The sequence below is a fragment of the Aquarana catesbeiana genome, linkage group LG04 (assembly GCF_042186555.1).
Source record: "Aquarana catesbeiana isolate 2022-GZ linkage group LG04, ASM4218655v1, whole genome shotgun sequence".
Classification (NCBI taxonomy): Eukaryota; Metazoa; Chordata; class Amphibia; order Anura; family Ranidae; genus Aquarana; species Aquarana catesbeiana.
Genome location: NC_133327.1, coordinates 565,173,621 through 565,193,892, shown reverse-complemented (window position 1 = coordinate 565,193,892; position 20,272 = coordinate 565,173,621). Strand labels below are relative to the sequence as shown.

The 20,272-nt window shown below is 44.8% G+C and overlaps 1 protein-coding gene across 1 annotated transcript; it reads left to right on the top strand.

Moving 5' to 3' along the window:
• The first annotated feature begins 315 nt into the window (after nucleotides 1-315).
• COX20 (cytochrome c oxidase assembly factor COX20) lies at nucleotides 316-19,296 on the top strand. The gene is made up of 4 exons (XM_073628026.1): nucleotides 316-653; nucleotides 9,556-9,670; nucleotides 13,375-13,438; nucleotides 18,924-19,296. The coding sequence occupies exons 1-4, from the start codon at nucleotides 618-620 to the stop codon at nucleotides 19,063-19,065; spliced, it is 357 nt and encodes a 118-aa protein (XP_073484127.1). The 5' UTR covers nucleotides 316-617; the 3' UTR covers nucleotides 19,066-19,296.
• Nucleotides 19,297-20,272: the final 976 nt, after the last annotated feature.

Genomic DNA, 20,272 nt, shown 5'->3' with positions numbered 1-20,272 from the left:
TAACAATGGAACAATAGATAGGTATTGTTGCACAACCCAGAGTAAGAGCAATAATTTTAGTATCATTATACTCTAAAGATGAGCTGTAAATTGTCACTTATAGATAATTTTTAGTTCCATGATTTTTTTTTCTTTTTGTTGTTTCACGGACACACACTAAAATGAATATAAAGTTGATCTCCTGGTTGGAGGGCCCATACACATAAATGTGGCTCGTTCAGCCAGTGCCAGCATAAGGCTGTTTAGGTAGGCACCAGAATAGGGGGAGGGGCTGCTGATAATGCAGTACAGCCGACCCTCCTTTACCGGGACCAATCCGTTCAAAACTGGGGTCTGGGCACCTGCTAAGCAAGAGGGCCGTCTGTACTGCCTTACTGCTGACACGGACTCTCTTGTGGCTGTCCCTGCAGCACTGCCAGCTTCTCTTCTCCCTCCCTCCAGCTGAAATACACGGGGATCTTTTCCAGGATTTGTAATTCTGAGAATACGCTCCGGTCAGCCAACAATTCACATCGCTTCCCACAAACCATTGCCTTTAGACGCTCCAGCCTTCTATTCGTCTCTATGGTGTGTGGCGGGCGGACTCAGTGAAGGTCGGATAAGTGTTGCCAACCAACATGGCGGACAAAGCAGATGAAGCGTCCAAAGAGAAGGTAGGAGAGACGTTCTGACTTTTCTGCGTTTGTGATGTGTTTACAAGGGATAGGAATAGCGAAACCTCCGTGCATGTATGGATATGTCCCATATAGTGTGCTCATAGCATGCCAGCCTTGGAGTTACACAGGGCAGTCATCACCCCAGGGCAGTCATAGGTCGCCCACGTCTGGTGTGTGAGGAGAGGTGGGCGCTGTGTACGAGGAAAGGTGGGCACTGTGTATGCTGTGTACGAGGAGAGGTGGGCGCTGTGTATGCTGTGTACGAGGCGAGGTGGGCGCTGTGTGTGAGGAAAGGTTGGGGCTGTGTATGCTGTGTGTGAGGCGAGGTGGGCGCCGTGTGTACGAGGAGAGGCGGGCGCTGTGTATGCTGTGTACGAGGAGAGGCGGGCGCTGTGTATGCTGTGTACGAGGAGAGGCGGGCGCTGTGTATGCTGTGTACGAGGAGAGGCGGGCGCTGTGTATGCTGTGTACGAGGAGAGGCGGGCGCTGTGTATGCTGTGTACGAGGAGAGGCGGGCGCTGTGTATGCTGTGTACGAGGAGAGGCGGGCGCTGTGTATGCTGTGTACGAGGAGAGGCGGGCGCTGTGTATGCTGTGTACGAGGAGAGGCGGGCGCTGTGTATGCTGTGTACGAGGAGAGGCGGGCGCTGTGTATGCTGTGTACGAGGAGAGGCGGGCGCTGTGTATGCTGTGTACGAGGAGAGGCGGGCGCTGTGTATGCTGTGTACGAGGAGAGGCGGGCGCTGTGTATGCTGTGTACGGGGAGAGGCGGGCGCTGTGTATGCTGTGTACGGGGAGAGGCGGGCGCTGTGTATGCTGTGTACGAGGAGAGGCGGGCGCTGTGTGTGAGGAGAGGTGGGCGATGTGTATGAGGAAAGGTGGGCGCTGTGTATGCTGTGTGTGAGGCGAGGAGGGCGCTGTGTATGCTGTGTACGAGGAGAGGAGGGCGCTGTGTACGAGGAGAGGAGGGCGCTGTGTATGCTATGTACGAGGAGAGGCGGGCGCTGTGTGTGAGGAGAGGCGGGCGTTGTGTACGAGGAGAGGCGGGCGTTGTGTACGAGGAGAGGCGGGCGTTGTGTACGAGGAGAGGCGGGCGTTGTGTACGAGGAGAGGCGGGCGTTGTGTACGAGGAGAGGCGGGCGCTGTGTACGAGGAGAGGCGGGCGCTGTGTACGAGGAGAGGCGGGCGCTGTGTACGAGGAAAGGCGGGCGCTGTGTACGAGGAAAGGTGGGCGCTGTGTATGCTGTGTGTGAGGAGAGGTGGGAGCTGTGTGTGAGGAGAGGTGGGAGCTGTGTACGAGGAGAGGTGGGCGCTGTGTGTGAGGAGAGGTGGGCGCTGTGTACGAGGAAAGGTGGGTGCTGTGTACGAGGAGGGGTGGGCGCTGTGTATGCTGTGTGTGAGGCGAGGCAGGCGCTGTGTGTGAGGCGAGGTGGGCGCTGTGTATGCTGTGTACGAGGAGAGGCGGGCGCTGTGTGTGAGGAGAGGTGGGCGCTGTGTATGCTGTGTGTGAGGAAAGGTGGGAGCTGTGTATGCTGTGTGTGAGGCGAGGTGGGCACTGTGTATGCTGTGTCCGAGGAGAGGCGGGCGCTGTGTCCGAGGAGAGGCGGGCGCTGTGTATGGTGTGTACGAGGAGAGGTGGGCGCTGTGTACGAGGAGAGGTGGGCGCTGTGGGTGCTGTGTACGAGGAAAGTTGGGTGCTGTGTGTGAGGAGAGGTGGCCGCTGTGTGTGAGGAGAGGTGGGCGCTGTGTATGCTGTGTGCGAGGAGAGGTGGGCACTGTGCATGCTGTGTACGAGGAGAGGTGGACGCTGTGTACGAGGAGAGGTGGGTGCTGTGTATACTTTGTGTGTGAAGAGATGGGCGCTGTGTACGAGGAGAGGTGGGCGCTGTGTATGCTGTGTATGAGCAGAGGTGGGTGACGTGTATGAGAAGAGGTGGGCGCTGTGTGTGAGGGGAGGTGGGCGCTGTGTATGCTGTGTATGAGCAGAGGTGGGTGACGTGTATGAGAAGAGGTGGGCGCTGTGTGTGAGGGGAGGTGGGCGCTGTGTATGCTGTGTACGAGGAGAGGTGGGCGCTGTGTATGAGCAGAGGTGGGCGCTGTATATGCTGTGTACGAGGAGAGGTGGGCGCTGTATATGCTGTGTACGAGGAGAGGTGGGCGCTGTATATGCTGTGTACGAGGAGAGGTGGGCGCTGTGTGTGCTGTGTACGAGGAGAGGTGGGCGCTGTGTGTGCTGTGTACGAGGAGAGGTGGGCGCTGTGTGCTCTGTATGAGGAGAGGCGGGCGCTGTGTATGCTGTGTACGAGGAGAGGCGGGCGCTGTGTACGAGGAGAGGTGGGCGCTGTGTATGCTGTTTACGAGGAGAGGTGGGTGTAGCAAGCAGCCAGGTGTAGGCTTCCCTCCCCTGGAGATGAACACAACTACCTGCTTAGGCTGTGCTTTCCTCTACATGTGTTGCCTTTGGCTTGTGCCTGTCACCTGGCTGACTCTCCGAACTAATGATTCCTAAACAGCTAAACATACAAGGCTGTTCAAATGTAAAAAATACCCCTCTGCTACCTAATCTACCTATAAACACTTACCTGTCACCAATCCAGTAACACTGCTCTCTCTTCAAGGTGCCACAGGAGACACCATTGGCCCCTGCTGCTGTCAGTACACACCTGTGAGGAGGGAATAGGGGGGGGGGGGGGGGGGGCATGGCTTACCGGCCCTGTGTGTCTCTATGGACACACGCAGCCCAGCTACTTGACTTGCTGAGGGGGCACCCAGGGGAGCGGAGAGTACTAGCGGAGGACCACCAAAGAGGAAGTAAGGGACTTCTTTGTAAAGCAGGTAAGTATAACAACTTTTTTATTTAAAGGAGAAGTTCACCTTTTGGGAACATTCCACTCATTTTTAGGGTGTAACGTGTTCCCAATGCTGCAGCCGCTGTGCGATTTTCCCCCAATCGCCGCCGTGACAGCAGTATGGGGAGAAATTCCCTGTACTAGCTGTCACTTTTTGAAATGAGCGCATATGTACAGGACTGCATCATTCATTCACACAGCTCTGTGTGTGAATGAACTACAGGCCCTGACATCCTTTGCAGCTGTCAGCTTATAGTTCTCAATGAACTACCATGGTACTGTGGAGCGCTGTGGTAGTTCATTGATTCTTCCTGACAGCGTATCTGCTTGTCCGTACGGGATGGGTATGGGCACACAGATACACCGAACGATCTGTATGAGACCAGCATGGCACCAGCGATCTGCTAATCATTGCTGCAATGCTTTACGGGCTAAAAAAAAAAAATGCACATTTTTCCCTTATCGTCTTTCAGGACAGCACATGAGAGAGTGGCTCCACCCACTAGGAAACAGGAAACACAAACTCCACCACATTTTAAAAGGAGGCTCCTCTCCACAGCTCATCAGTTTTTGTGTTTCCTCCGGCAAGGGAACACCTAGTAGGGGCCAGGGTCTCTTATGGTGCTATCCTGAGAGGCCAGGTTGCCTACCCCACCATACCTATTTTTTCCTCCAGAGAGTCCGATCCTCCCACACCACGCCACAGGGTTGCTGGTAAGTGGGCTCCTTTTTCCTTTTCTTTGCTTTAAATGAGCTAGACCGTTCCTGGAGCCGCTCCTTAGCTGGCGGCAGCCGTTCGCGGGCTTTTTTTGAAACCGCGTGTCGGCGTTACTGGCCGCCGCCATCTTGGAAGAGTACAGACTTGACCGGTCGGAAGTGAGGTATCCGACGAGGGGAAGGCACTAGCAATGGGCGCATCATTTATGATCGGAAGTGGCGCAGAGGAAGAAGGGAGGAGCGGTCCTGGTGCCTATATTTCGGTTCCGGTCAGTCGCAACAACGTTTTTTGACTCCGGAACCGACGTTCGTAAGAGCCACCGATCGGAGCAGCACCACTATGGATTCTGTGGCAGCTGCATGTGGGACAGGCACAGGCACCAGCAAGGCCCAGGTAAGAGGGTATAGAGAACTATCCTGGTTACTTTGGTGCCCCTCTCACAAATGTTTTTTTCCCCCTTGGTGGCTGGGGCCTGTCTGGGCACACGGGGTTAACTGCTGTTCCTCCTGTGCACCTGTGATGAGTCCGTTAGGAGGAAGCTTTGGCTTAATTGAATGCTGGCGTTTTTCCTCTTTTGTCATTTTTTTTCTGGCAGGCTAAGAGCTCTGAACCAGCTATTAAAAAGAGATGCCCCTCATGTAAAGCAAAGTCACTGGAGGGTTGGAAGAAGACTTTATGCCAAATTTGCATTGACTCCTTAGTCAAGGAAGAGGCTTCTTCTGCGTGCAGCGACATAATCGCATCAGTTAAGAAAGAGCTAGATGCTACTATACAGGCTTTTCGCTTTTCTCTTGTAACACCAGCATTAAGTCAGGCAACTACCTCAGACCCCTCTCAGGACTCACACTTAACCCCAATGGTAGAGGCTGAGGCTGGCCCGACTACCCAAAGGGGGCATTCCCCCTCATACTCTGGAGAGGAGGAGGAAGAGGAAGAGGCAGATGCCCCTTCTAGATACAAACTGTCCTTGGAACAAGTAGACAGTCTGTTGAAAGCAATTTATGCAACATTGGGAATGGAGGTAGAAAAAAAAAAGAGTTATCGCTGCACGATAGAATGTATGAAGGGCTTAGTGAAGCAACAGGTCGCATTTTCCCTGTACATTAGGTAATCTCGGAAACCATTAAGAAAGAATGGGCTGACCCAGAGAGAAAACCCTTTTTCCCAAGAGCTCACAAGAGGTGTTTCCCATTTAATGATAATCCTGAGTCACTTTGGAATAAAGTCCCGAAGTTGGATGCAGCTTTTTCCCAAGTATCCAGATCAACAGATCTGGCATTTGAGGACATGGGTACTTTGAAGGATCCTATGGATAAGAAGGTGGACCAACAGCTTAAAAAAGCCTGGCAGTCCATTACAGGGAATCTTAAGCCTGCTATGGCTATGACCTATGTCTCCAGAAATATGGAGTTCTGGCTGAATCAGCTAAAAGCACATATTATAGCTGATTCACCCAAACAGGAGATTCTAGATTCCTTCCCAACCCTTATAGCAGCTGTAGCATATATTTCTGATGCCTCTGCAGATTCAATAAGAATGTCAGCTAGATCAGGGGCCCTGACCATTGCAGCTAGGAGAGCGTTATGGCTGAAGACATGGCCTGGGGACGAAGCTTCCAAAAATAAGTTATGTGGAGTTCCATTTTTGGGAGATCAGCTATTTGGTCCCGAACTAGAGTCTATTTAGGATAGAACAGCTGATAGGAAGAAATCATTTCCTGTTAAAAAGAAAAAGCAGCCAGTTTAGGCGTTTTTTTTTCGACCTCAAAAAAATCAGGAAAAGTGTAAGGGGCCCCAAGAAAAAAGAAAGAATTGGAGAGGAAAAGGCAAAGGGAATGTCCTTTTCAATCCTCCTACGCAGGCCAATAAAACACAATGACTTGGTGACTGTGGGAGGAAGGCTTAAAAAATTCCTTCCTCTTTGGGCAAACATAACAAAAAACCCTTTTTTATTTTGGATTTAATAGCCCAGGGATACAAGATAGAGCTGTTGAACCTTCCTCCAGAGAGGTACTGTGTAACAAGTCTGCCAAAAGACACAACAAAAGCCCTAGCCATGAAGAACCTGTTAGGGGATCTGATAAAACAGGGTGTTGTGTCTCAGGTGCCTCCGGAGGAAGATTGCCAGGGGTTCTATTCCCATATCTTTCTGATAAAGAAACCATCAGGAAGCTTTCGGCTCATCCTCAATTTAAAACCGTTAAACAGGTCAGTCCAATACAGGCGATTCCGCATGGACTCCATCTTTTCGGTAAGAAATCTCTTAGTCAGGGGATGCTTTATGGCATCAATCGACTTAAGGGATGCGTACCTGCATATACCTATAGCTGCTCAGTCCCAGAGATACCTGAGGCTGGCAGTAAATATGGGGAGGGAGGTTCTGCACCTTCAATTCAGGGCCCTCCCGTTTGGTCTATCTTCCGCCCCTCAAATATTTACCAAAATTATGGCGGAAGCCCTAGCTCCCCTCCGGCTACAAGGGATTGCGGTCATCCCTTACCTGGACGACCTCCTTTTCTTTGCCCCTTCCAGGGAAAGGTTACAGGAGGATTTGATCAAGACTCGCAGTCATCTGGAGGCCTTAGGTTGGATTATAAACATCCAAAAATCAAATTTCAATCCAGCACAAAGAGTCCAATTTCTGGGGTATCTGATAGACTCTGTGGATCAAAAGATCTTTCTTCCAGAAGAGAAGAAAGGGAAGGTATTGCAGGCAGTATCCAGCCTTCAGACGAACCGGGAGGTATCAGTCAGAAGGATTATGTCAGTACTGGGAACCTTGACCTCAACTATGCCGGCCATTCAATGGGCCAGACTCCATTTCAGACCCCTTCAGAGTTTTCTCTTAAAGATTTGGGATCACAGTCCAGAAGCTTTAGACTTAGAGGTAAAGCTTCCCACCAGGGTAAAAAGGACCCTTTGGTGGTGGAGAAATCAGGCAGTGCTGTCAAGGGGTTTACTCTGGTCCTTCCCAACAGAGAGAAGGATAACTACAGACGCCAGCAGTTGGGGATGGGGAGCACACTGGGGTCAAGACATAGCTCAGGGAGTTTGATCCCCAGTGGAAGCAGGAAGGTTATCAAATTGGAAGGAGTTAAAGGCAGTCGCTCTAGCTTTGGTTGCCTTCTCTCCAAACCTTCAGGGGTCCCATGTGCAGATATTGTCAGACAACGCCACTACGGTGGCATACCTGAACAAACAAGGGGGTACAAGGAGCGGGACTCTTCTATTGCTATCTTCAGAGATCCTAGAATGGGCAGAGAGTCATCTACTTTCCCTGTCAGCAGTACATCTCAAGGGCACGCTAAATGGAGTAGCAGACTTCTTGAGCAGACAAAAGATTCAGGAGGCAGAGTGGAGGCTGAATCCAAAAACATTCACTCTAATAACCCAGAAGTGGGGATGCCCGCAGGTGGATCTATTCGCATCAAGAGAAAATTCTCAGCTCCCTCAGTTCTTCTCTCTGCACCGAGACAACGGATCGATAGGGATAGATGCCCTGGCACATCCTTGGAATTTTCAGCTGGGTTATGCCTTCCCCTCTTATCAGCTAATTCCTTTAGTATTGAGGAAGATACAGAAGGAGAAGGTGTCGGTAATCTTGATCACCCCGTACTGGCCAAAGGGGCCTGGTTTTCCTCCATTCTACTAATGTCAGTCAAACCATTCTGGCAGCTTCCCCTCAGACAGGACTTACTATAGGACTTGACAGTGGTCTTACAAGTACTCACAAAAGATCCTTTTGAACCGTTACATTCAATCTCTTTAAAGAATTTAACTCTGAAAACGGTATTGCTAGTTGCAGTTACGACTGCGAGAAGAATTGGAGAACTTCATGCTCTTTCAGTTAAAGAGCCCTTTATGTCGGTTTACCCAGTTGTGCTTAGAACAGATCCTGCGTTTTTACCAAAAGTGGCATCAGTCCATAACAGGTCGCAGGAAATCATCCTGCCAACTTTTTGTTCAGATCCTTCAGGAAGTAAGGAAGAATTATTTCATGAGTTAGATGTAAGAAGAACTTTATTACATTACAAAACAAGGGACTTCAGGTCTTCAGACTATTTGTTTTGTTTTCTGGCATAAGAAAAGGAAGGCAAGCTTCAAAGGGGTCAATTGCCAGATGGTTAAGATTAGCTATTTCAGAAGCTTATATCCAGTCGGGTTTGTCTCCTCCTCAGGGAGTATGAGCACACTCTACTAGAGCTCTAGCCACTACATGGGCAGAAAAAGCTGGTGCCACCCCAGACCAAATTTGTAAGGCGGCTACGTGGTCAAGTTATCTTACGTTTGTCCGTCACTACAGATTGGATCTTCTGTCAGCTGGTGATCAGGCATTTGGCAGAAAGGTCCTGCAGGCTTTTGTCCCTCCCTAGTTGGTAAGTCTTGATTATCCTCTCATGTGCTGTCCTGAAAGACGATAAGGGAAAATTCAAGTTAGACTTACCGGTAACTTGTTTTCCAAGAGTCTTTCAGGACAGAAAACTACCCGCCCTGTGTGTGTGTGTGTGTGTGTGTATATACATATATTATAATGTGTGCTGTGAATTAACCGTATTATGATTATGTGTTCCAGCTTGGGCCGGAGGTACTCTACTACAACTGACGAGCTGTGGAGAGGAGCCTCCTTTTAAAATGTGGTGGAGTTTGTGTTTCCTGTTTCCTAGTGGGTGGAGCCACTCTCTCATGTGCTGTCCTGAAAGACTCTTGGAAAACAAGTTACCGGTAAGTCTAACTTGAATTTTTTACCTGCAAAAAAGGTACATTTTATTTTTTTTCCTAAAAAGTGAAGTTCTTCTTCTTCTTCAAAAAAAAGATTTAATATTGTAAAGTGACACTAGACTCAGGTTACATCTATTCATGTAACTCAGAAAAGTACCTTCTATTACACTCAGTCTCCACCAAATTCCTTTAACTGCTGAGATTAGCCAGCTTCCTGTTAGAGGGTGGCTGCCAGTCATTTGCTTAGGCGTGTTCAGACATGAATCTGAATCCCCCCCCAAAGCTGACAGCCAATCATAGCTGGCAGAGGCATTCCACACTGCATGTATACAAGCCCCTTGCTTGCATTCAGCTGTGGGGTGAGGAATATGAGGAATGCATCTGTCACCTATGATTGACTGTAAACCTTCAAGGCAGAATAGCTCAGGCAGTTTCAGACTCATCCCTCAACCCACCTGAGCTCATCTCCATGGTCCCACTGTATGTAAGAACAAAGCCACTCTCTTTTTCTCACTCCTGAGACGAATTTGGGGCCATGGGATTTGTAGTGTGCATAGAGCAGTGCAGGTGGCTGAGGAATAATTGAATTATCATCTGTTGTATTTTTCCATGTAGTCATTCAAGTTGTTGTGGATCCTTGATGTGCAAAAGACACCATGTGCACGTGAGTCGTTATTGTATGGTTCAGTTGGATCGTTGGTGGTTGGAGTTGGAAATTTTCTTGCAACGAGTAAGTGACAGTATTATTTATGTGGGCATGTTTGGTGAATATTGTAGCGCTAACACAAATGCACTTATTATTGGTATATAAGAGAAAATATATGAATAACAAATGTACAAAAGTGACGTGAATATAAAAAATAAATAAATAAATATATATATATATATAACAAAGTCCAATAATTGAAAAAAATCAATTGAGGGAAGCCTGTACATCCACCACCAGTAGAATCAAGGTTGCAATAAACTGGCACTGTCCAACAATCAGGACATCAAAAATGGCACATCTTCAGCAAAGAGGAAAAGTATAGGTACTCTTACCAGAGCGGATGGACTCAAATGTCAAGGACAAAGAGTCATAAAGGCATGGGTGCTGGAGTCGGCGGATAAACGAAACTCCAAAGGGTCCAGAACCTGCGCAGATAGATATGGGTGGGCACCAAATGAACCTACAATGGAAGGAAAACCACAACTGAGTCCTGGGTGTCAAAGGACTGGCTGTACAGCTGGACAACTCTCATCTAACAAACTATTGAAGTGCAGAAAAATCAAGGGTGCCGTATGATGTTAGGAATTATTGATTGGCAGAAAGATTAGATGAAAAATAAGCCTGGAGCCGTCTTCAGCAATATGAGGTCACCCTTGGTTGCATCATGTTTTATATTTTTGACATTTATATGTTTGTCACATTTTTTGTAGCTGCTTCATTTTCACTCATTTGAGGTTAGCATAGTCACGCTTATATTCACACGTGTACATGTTTGCATTATGATTTTAAAGCGTCCATCCATCCAAAAATTACATTTAAGACTAGAGGTCGACCGATATGGGTTTTTCTCTGGCCGATGCCGATATTTAGAAATCGCGGTGGCCGATGGCCGATATGTGATGCCGATTTTTTTTTGGGCCGATATATTAGGCCGATTTTTTTAATTTTTTTTTTTTTCTTTTTTTTTCCCCCTTCATCTCATAAAATCTAACAGTTAGACCCCGTTCACACTGGGGCGTTTTTTTTAGGCGCTTTTGGGCTAAAAATAGCGCCTGTAAAGTGCCTGTAAAACGGCTTCCCTACAGTCTCAGTGTGATATCCCGAGTGCTTTCACACTGAGGCGATGCGCTGGCAGGATGTCTTTGGAGCGGTGTATACCGCTCCTCCACCACTCCTGCCCATTGAAATGAATGCGCACCGCTGCCGAAGCGGCTGCAAAGCGTTTCGGCAGCAGCACTTCAGGGGCGCTTTTAACCCCTTCCTCAGCCGCTAGCTGGGTTATAAGCACCCCGCTAGTAGCCGAATAGCGCCGCTAAAATGACGGTAAAGCGCCGCTAAAACTAACAGCGTTTTACCGTCAACGCCTGCCCGCTCCAGTGTGAAAGCAACCTTAAGTAATAAGTGATACAGAAAATTTTTTACATTTAAACATTTATTGAACAAAACAAACCTCCAATCAGTTCACTTGTATGTATAATTTAGATTAAAAAAAAAAAAAACTATCTTAAATATTAAATACACAAAAACAGGTAACCAAAACTTTTGGACGAAAAAAAATGGGCTAACTTTACTGCTTATTTTTTTTTTTTTAATTAGTGTATTTTATTTTAAAAAATTGCGTTTGAAAGACCGCTGCGCAAATACCATGTGACATAAAATATTGCAACAGCCGCTATTTTATGCCCTAGGGTCTCTGCTAAAAAAAAAATATATATAATGTTTGGGGGTTCCAAGTGATTTTCTAGCAGAAAATACAGAATTTTTACTTGTAAGCAACAAATGTCAAAATAGATTTAAATGGTTAAACTGAGAACTTCTACACACAGAGTTCAGTCTATTGATAAAAGAACCCAAAGAGATACAAATGTATCTTCTTATCAGATTTGGCAGGCTGCCCAGAGGAGGAGAGAAGAAACCTTCAGACAACTTGCAATTGACTTCTAATACAGAAGTCATTTGCAAGTCCCGCTGAAGTTATAATTGGCTTTTTTTATCAGCACAATCGGCCCATGCCGATTAAGTAAAAAAAGCCAAATATCGGCCGATATATCGGTCGACCTCTATTTAAGACCCTGGATTCTTGTGTCTTGGAGACTTTAACAGCAAGATCTCCCTGTCATAGATCAGTCTTCCAATGGGGGCACTTGTTCTGGTGACCACTAAGGGACATTTCCCTAATTTTGAGAGATTTCCTCTCATTTCCTGTTTTGTGTGTGTGTGTTTGTAAAGGACAAAAAGTGACGGAAGATCTCCCCGACACAGGTGGCAAAGTCTGTGGTCTCTAAATTATAATTCTACCAAGTTTCATCTTGATATTTTATGACTTGGCCTCCAGTGTTGTGCGCATATTTGTTTGGTCACTGAAAGCCTCTTGAATTTGAATATCTTTACTGTGTACATATAGCATTCATTTTTCCATATATTTTTAGATTTCACAATTATTGGCAACCCCTCTTTAGTATACACATTGAATTGCCCACTTACAAGTGTATAAGTATGCATGTAATATCAACCTGTGTTCTGAATCGTCAGTAATTTTTTTACAGGTACCAGTACTTTTGATCAGGGATCCCCAAACTTTCTAAACGAAATGGCCAGTTTACTGTCCTTCAGACTTAAGGGGGCCGGACTGTGGCCATTGGGAATAGAAAAGGTCTTAGCATTAGTGGGAATAAACAATGCCCCATCGTTGGTGTCATTGGGAGGAATTGTGCCCCATTATTGGTGTCAGTGGGTCACATTTGTTGTAACTGTGAGGGAATGTGCTCTTTTAGAACAAAAAAGAAAAATTGGACCTGGGAGCCCAATCTCAATGAGAATAGCGAGGGGTGCCGCCCACATTTAGGGGGAGGGTATCTCCGTATATGAGCATACTATTTCTGGTTCTTGAAGAATTAGTGCTCTGTCTTTGGTGTCATTGGGAGGAATTGTGCCCTGTCTTTGGTGTCATTGGGAGGAATTGTGCCCTGTCTTTGGTGTCATTGGGAGGAATTGTGCCCTGTCTTTGGTGTCATTGGGAGGAATTGTGCCCTGTCTTTGGTGTCATTGGGAGGAATTGTGCCCTGTCTTTGGTGTCATTAGGAGGAATTGTGCCCCGTCTTTGGTGTCATTGGGAGGAATTCAGTCCCATGGTTGGTTTCAATAAGGGGACTTATGTCCCATTGTTGGTATTAGTGGATTAAAATAGTGCCCCAAGGTCCAGATAAAATCATGCAAAGTGGTTTCCAAACTGGGCCAACGTTTGGAAACCACTGCTTTAGATTGTAGGGATCTCCTAACAAACTTGTCTTAAATTGTATTGTTACTGTAATGACTACCTTTTATTTTGTATAGCACTGCACAAACTGTTGTTGTTAAATCCTGTATAATAATAATAATAATTTAAAGGCTAACATGGAAAGTTAAAGTTTGAATATGATTGCTGGCTTTCAAACAACACTTTGGGTTTGATTTACTAAAACTGGAGAGTACAAAATCTGGTTCAGCTCTGCATAGAAACCAATCGACTTCCAGTTTTATGTCAAAGCTTAATTGAACAAGCTGAAGTTAGAAGCCGATTGGCTACCATGCGCAGCTGCACCAGATTTTGCACTCTCCAGTTTTAGTAAATCAACCGCAGGTTTTCTACTAGACCACTAGAGGATTCCATACGTTTTAAAAGCTCCAAGACTGCCCTGTGATGCCTGCTCTCTCCAAACCTTACCGTTTATCCTCCTTTCTTACAGGCAGGGTGAGGCGCTCCTGTGATCTGGCTGTTGGAGGATTTATTCTTACCACTCTTGGTGTCTGGTAAGATTACCCCTTTAAATGTTTGAGAGACAGAAGAACCAATACCTTTAGGGCACGAAGTGCAGGTTTTTGAAGAATTATACGACTGAACCACGAAAAACATGTATATGAAAAAGAGACTTCATTCATATTAAAACAAATGACTTGTCACAACATTGATTTCAGTAAAGACACATATAAATGGGGGTGGGGTGGGAGGGTAAACGTCACTTCAGCTCAAATAAAATCACTGAGGAACCTTGACTATATACTAAAATACTAGTATAATTAAATCAGTTTCGTGTTTCTTTTTATTTAGCATGAGTTGCATGGTAGGATTGGATTGGATGTAGCAACTGGGAAAACCTATGTGTGTGTGTGTGTGTGTGTTTGTTTTTTTGTTTTTTTTTTTTTTTTTTTTTTTTTTACAAACCTACTCCAAGCCACTGCTAATCAATCAGCGGAGGTCCCTGTTTAACAATGCTACCAAGTAGATCTGAGACATCATTACTCTGCCTTTTAATGTCAGACCCAATGTGCTGCAATTATTTTTTGCCAGGCAGGCATTGCCAAGCCTCAGAAACCCACTAAAAGGTAATATGTTTGAGGCTAGACTTCATTGATCTAAAGAAAGTTCTGAAATATGAAGAGGTAAGCAAAAAATTAGACAAAGGAGTGGCTGTGAACATAGTATACTTGGATTTTGCCAAAGCGTCCCCACATCCTTCTAATGTGTAAATGAAAGTCTACAGGCTTAGAAAATGTATTTTGTAAGTGGATAGAAAAACGTCTTAAACACCCAGTTCACACCGAACGCTGCTTTAAAATTGCGCTACTTCAGCGTGATTTCAAAAACGCTGCTCAGTGCGATTTCATGTGCGACTTCATGCACAGATGTCAATGCAAGTCGCACATGAAATGGCCAAAAATAGTGCAGGAACCTTTTCAAAATCAGTGCATTTCAGAGCACTAATATGAAAGGTTCCATAGCCAGAAATAAGGTCTTGTCATGTGACTTTGATCTGTCAAATCGCACCGTTGTGAATGGGGGCTTAAAGACCGTATTAAGAACGTAATAATTAATGGTCTAAGGTTATTAGTGGTTTACCCCAAGTTTGTGTTGGGATCTTTAACACATTTATAGCAGAACACAATGATTGCTGCTTGCGGCTATAGCATGTAAAAAAAACAGACTGGATGGATCGATTTGGGTACAACCAGCCTACCCATAGATGGATCGAATCCCGGAAGGTCACTGCTGAACCAGCCGAGATTCAATCCATCTAGGTCCAGCTTAATTGTGCTGAGTTTTGCTGTTGCTCATAAGAGAGGCCTGTCCAAAAGAAGAGAGGGAGCCTTGATGTAAGGTAAATCAGGCCAAAACAGGACAGCGGATATTGCCTTTATTCCCCATCTTCTACAGCAGGGATATGCAATTAGCAGACCTCCAGCTGTTGCAAAACTATAAGTCCCATCATGTCTCTGCCTCTGGGTGTAATGCTTGTGGCTGTCAGAGTCTTTCTATGCCTCATGGGACTTGTAGTTCTGCAACAGCTGGAGGTCCGCTAATTGCATATCCCTGTTCTACAGGATCACACAGAAAATACAAAAAAAACTATCAAATCAAAGTTCAGATGCTGCTTTAACCACTTCCTTACCAGGCCAATTCTGACATTTCTCTCCTACATGTAAAAATCATCATTTTTTTGCTAGAAAATTACATAGAACCCCCAAACATTATATATGTTTTTTTAGCAAAGACCCTAGAGAATACAATGGCGGTTGTTGCAACTTTTTATCCCACACGGTATTTGCGCAGGAATTTTTCGAACACGTTTTTTTGGGGGAAAAAACTGTTTTGTGTTTTAAAAAAAAAAAAAACAAAACAGTAAAGTTAGCCCAATGTTTTTGCATATTGTGAAAGATGAAGTTACGCCGAGTAAATAGATACCTAACATGTCACGCTTCAAAATTGTACACGCTCGTAGAATGGCGCCAGTTTTTTTACTGGTTACATGTTTTGAGTTACAGAGGAGGTCTAGTGACAAAATGATTGCTCTCGCTCCAACGTTCGCGGCGATACCTCACATGTATGGTTTGAACACCGTTTTCATATGTGAGCGGGACTTACGTATGCGTTCGCTTCTGCGTGCGAGCACACGGGGACAGCGGCGCTTTAAAATTTTTTTTTTTTTTTTAATTGATAATTATATTTTTGTTTTTTTTTTTTTATTTTGACACTTTTTTGAAAAAAAACATTTTTTGATCACTTTTATTCCTATTACAAGGAATGTAAACATCCCTTGTAATAGGAATATAACATGACAGGTCCTCTTAATAGTGAGATATGGGGTCAATAAGACCCCATATCTCACCACTAGGCTGGGAAGCCTGAAATAAAAAAAATAAAACGATCAACGCTTCCCAGCCGAAGCGGCGCCGTTTTTTTTTTAATGAAGAGGCCGGGCGTGATGTCATAACATCACGTCCGGCCTCCGATGATCATAGAGACTCCGGCAACCATCTGGTCCGCCAGAAATCTCTATGATCTACATCCGGCGCCGGCGGATCCGCTCTCCGCCTCACCGATCGTAATGGTGAGTCGGAGCAAGCACCGGGGGGCGGCGGGAGGGGGGGGACGTCCCCTCTCGCCTCCCATAGGAACGATCAAGTGGCGGAACGGCTGCTATGATCATTCCTATGGTGTAGAGATTTGCCGGCTGAAATTGGCAATATCTGAATGATGTCTGTAACTACAGGCATCATTCAGATATACCCGCCCAAAGCCCAGGACGTCATATGACATGGGCGGGCGGGCGGGCGGGAAGTGGTTAAGTGTCTTTGTTGAACACAATCTGATTCTGAATCATTTTATTTAAAACTTTCAGAAAATGTTTTAGTGGCTTACTGGTGAAATAAAAATAAATAAATGTGTTTCCTACTAAAATCACAATATACCTGTGACAAAATTCAAACAAAAAAACTGGTATCAAAATCTCACAGAAACCAACAATGTGCATACATAACTAAACTCCAACAAAGTGTTGATACAGTCCCATGATCTTTTTAAGTGATACAGTGCTTTTTAAATAATGCCGTAGTGCTCTGTTCCACTCGTGCTCATAGTGCCCTAGAGGGATTTGCCCTCATCACATAATAATGATCATTATTATGGTCTATTGCGCTTTGTGGAGCATTCCCCCTGCTGGTCACTGTCACTTGAAAACACCACTTCCACTTCTTGTTCCTCCGGTAATCAAAAATACACTCACCTGTGGTGCCTATTATACCTGGAACCAAAGCATTTGTGAGCGTTGGGTAACAGCTGGCATTCGCCCCACTGCCGGAAGTGCGACGCTGCTCGGTTCCCATGGCTGACATCAGTGCCTCCTCCATCAGTGAAGGAGAAAAATTACTTATTGACACAATTTTATAACAGAAACTAAAAAACCCTTTCTTTCTTTCTTTCTTTCTCTCTTTCTTTCATAAAAACCCAGTGGCGATTAAATACCACCAAAAGAAAGCTCTGTCTCAAAAATAGATAAACATTTTGTTTGGGCACAGTAGCATGATCGACCGCCAATTGTCATTCAAAGTACAACAGCACTGAATGCTGAAAATTGGCCTGGGCAGTAAGGGGATGAAAGTGCCCAGTAGGCAAGTGGTTAAAGGCACTTCTGAGATCTTTTAGAAATCATTGACAAGTGCGTTTGACCTGCTTTAAGTGGGTTTTGAATCCCCCTAGACTTGTATTGAAATGCAAAACCCATTTGATGGAAGCAAAAGTTGTTGACATGGGCCCTTAAATGCATTTTCATATTCGTGCGATTGCACCAACTTTACTTATACAATATAATTACCCGGGATGGAGGAGGGGACTTGAACGGCCCTGTTTTACCTCATTTAAAGTCCCAAATTTTTCGTTTTTATTTTCCTTTTCTAACCAAATTAGGGATGGAGGCACATGGCTGAACTAACAGTATTATTATTTTCCTAACAAACTCAAATGGCTACTTGTGAGCCGTTTTTTTATCAATTTCCAATTTAATTTTCATCTGCTGGTAGCACTAAACCGTAGCCATCAATTTGTTTTTTTTTTCTCTTCCAGTCTTTTAATCAAGAATGTTTTTTTCTTTTTTCTCCCTTACATGTGCACAGTGGTGGTGTTGGCTGTGGTTTTCTGTTGGGCCATGCCTATTTTGTCCCGATCGGGAGCTGCGACGCACACTGCGGACTCTCCCGCCGCCCTGTTGTGACGTGGGGTGGGCGGGGGTTTCCCCACTGCGCATCGACGTCATGCATCCTTTGCCGGGCACGCTGACATCTTTGACACAGCGCCGCCGGCTGTTGTTTACCATCTGTTGGCCCGCTGGGGAAGTGTCTTGGTTGGCGCCTCATGCTGTGGGGCCATGGTGGTCTGGCTCCTTGTTTGGTTGCACCTTCCTTTCTTTCTCCCCCCATTGGACCAACGTTTGACATTGGGGGTGGTTTTTGCGGTGGCATCGCCTATATGGGCTCCTTCCTCATTAGGGTTTCACACTCAGCACTATTTACACCGTTTCCATCTGGGATAGATGATGCACACAGGCAATCTTTTCCTTTCTCAGTCATTGAGAATCAGGTGTTTTAATTACACTCCCCATTCACTTTACACTTTTTTTTTCTCTGATTACACTTTTTTTTTCTTCCACTTCACTGCTTTTCACTAATTTTTGTCACATTTTTCACAGAGGTCCCCCACAAAGGTGGGTACCCCCTTCAACATCATCACCATACACACCTATACCCATATGGGGCGTTGTTCGTAATTGGCCTTGCTGACCGCATCATGTCACCTCAGCTCCCAGTTGGGGCCCTGTTCTGGTCTTGGAGTTCCATGCCCGCACCGCCATTGCGGTGACCCACATGTAAGTGCGTGGGTTAATTCAGCTCATGGGGGGTTCTTCCATGTCCTGGGTTAGCCCTTTTGATTTCTTTTAGAATATTTCTATAATTTTATTTTGTTTTCTTTATCCATATACAATTACCAAGGTTTTGCGCCCGATGATAGGCTATAAGGCCTTGAAACGCGTAGAGCTAACAACAACTGATGTGTATACATTTATGAAAAAAATTTGTATGGCCGTTCCTTATCATTTTTTCATTTGTTCCTTATTCCAACCTCATTTTGATGGTATTTTCATTGTTATGAATTTGTATAGTTATTCTCATCCATACAATCATGTCTTACTCATTTTATGTATTCTATAATCCGTACTAACTCCTTGTTGGAATGTTCATTCATGTGCAATACCTGGTTCTAATGAATTGTAATAAAAAAATACAGATATTTATATAGAGAAAAATGCATTAAATGTTTTGATATGAAAATTTATGATAATTTGAACCAATTAAAAGCTATTTTTATCCAATAAATTTTTTTGTTGCTCCTGTGTGCTTCGTGCAAAGTCCCGCCAATCCTTCTTCTCTTTATTAAATTTACTTATACACTGTTTTCTCATTTTAGGGTGTACTGTAGATACAACCATGCAAAATTAAGGATACAGCAAAGAATGGTACAAGATGGCATTAAAAAGCAGGTCATGTATGAAGGTAGCACTATGGATCCAAGTCTCAGGAACAGACCAAAAAGTGATTCAGACCAGTAATCACAGCCATGAACTGCCAAGAAAATGTATAGACGTTTAGTAAATATGCTGCCCCCGAAACAGCTGTTGTGGACTTGCAAACAAAAATTCTGTTTGCATTACAAGATTATTTGATGTGTTTTATTGCATCAGATGTGTGTAATATATACTGTATGTTCTTTTAAAAGTTTCATAAGAAAAGCTGATACTTGTCTGTTTGGTAGAAGCAGAATAAAATAAGACGTTTGTTTATACAGGTGTTTGCATAGGCACGCCTAAAGAATATTTTAATTTTAAAACTATTTACAGTTAAAATGTATAGAATGTTTTTACGAACTGGCAAAATATTGCTCTAATAACTAAATTGCTTGTTATATACAGTTCCTTGAAAAAGTATTCATACCCCTTGAAATTTTTCACGTTTTGTTATGTTACAACCAAAAACTTAAATGTATTTTATTGGGATTTTATGTGATAGACCAACACAAAGTGGCACATAATTGTGAAGTGGAAGGAAAATGATAAATGGTTTTCCTTTTTTTTTTTTTTTTTTTTTTTTTTTTTTTTTTTTTTTTTTACAAATATCTGAAAAGTGGATTTAGATTTAGACTTTGACTGGGTCATTCTAACACATGAATATTCTTTGATCTAAACCATTCCATTGTAGCTCTGGCTGTATGTTTAGGGTCGTTGTCCTGCTGAAAGGTGAACCTCCACCCCAGTCTCAAGTCTTTTGCAGACTCTAGCAGGTTTCCATCTAAGATTACCCTGTATTTGGCTCCATCCATCTTCCCATCAACTCTGACCAGCTTCCCTGTTCCTGCTAAAGAAAAGCATCCCCATAACATGATGCTGCTGCCACCACCACCATGTTTCACAATGGGGATGGTTCAGGGTGATGTGCAGTGTTAGTTTTCCACCACACATAGCATTTTGTTTTTAGGCCAAAAAGTTCAATTTTGGTCTCATCTGAGCAGAGTGCATTCCTACACGTTTGCTGTGTCGCCTTACATGGCTTCTTGCAAACGTCTTCTTATGGCTTTCTTTCAGCAATGGCTTTTTTCTTGCCACCATTTTATAAAGACCAGATTTGTGGAGTGCACGACTAAGACCCTTTTCACACTGAGGTGTTTTTCAGGCGCTTTTGGGCGAAAAATAGAGCCTGTAAAATGCCTCCGCTGCAGTCCCAGTGTGAAAGCCAGAGTGCTTTCACACTGGGGCGCTGCGT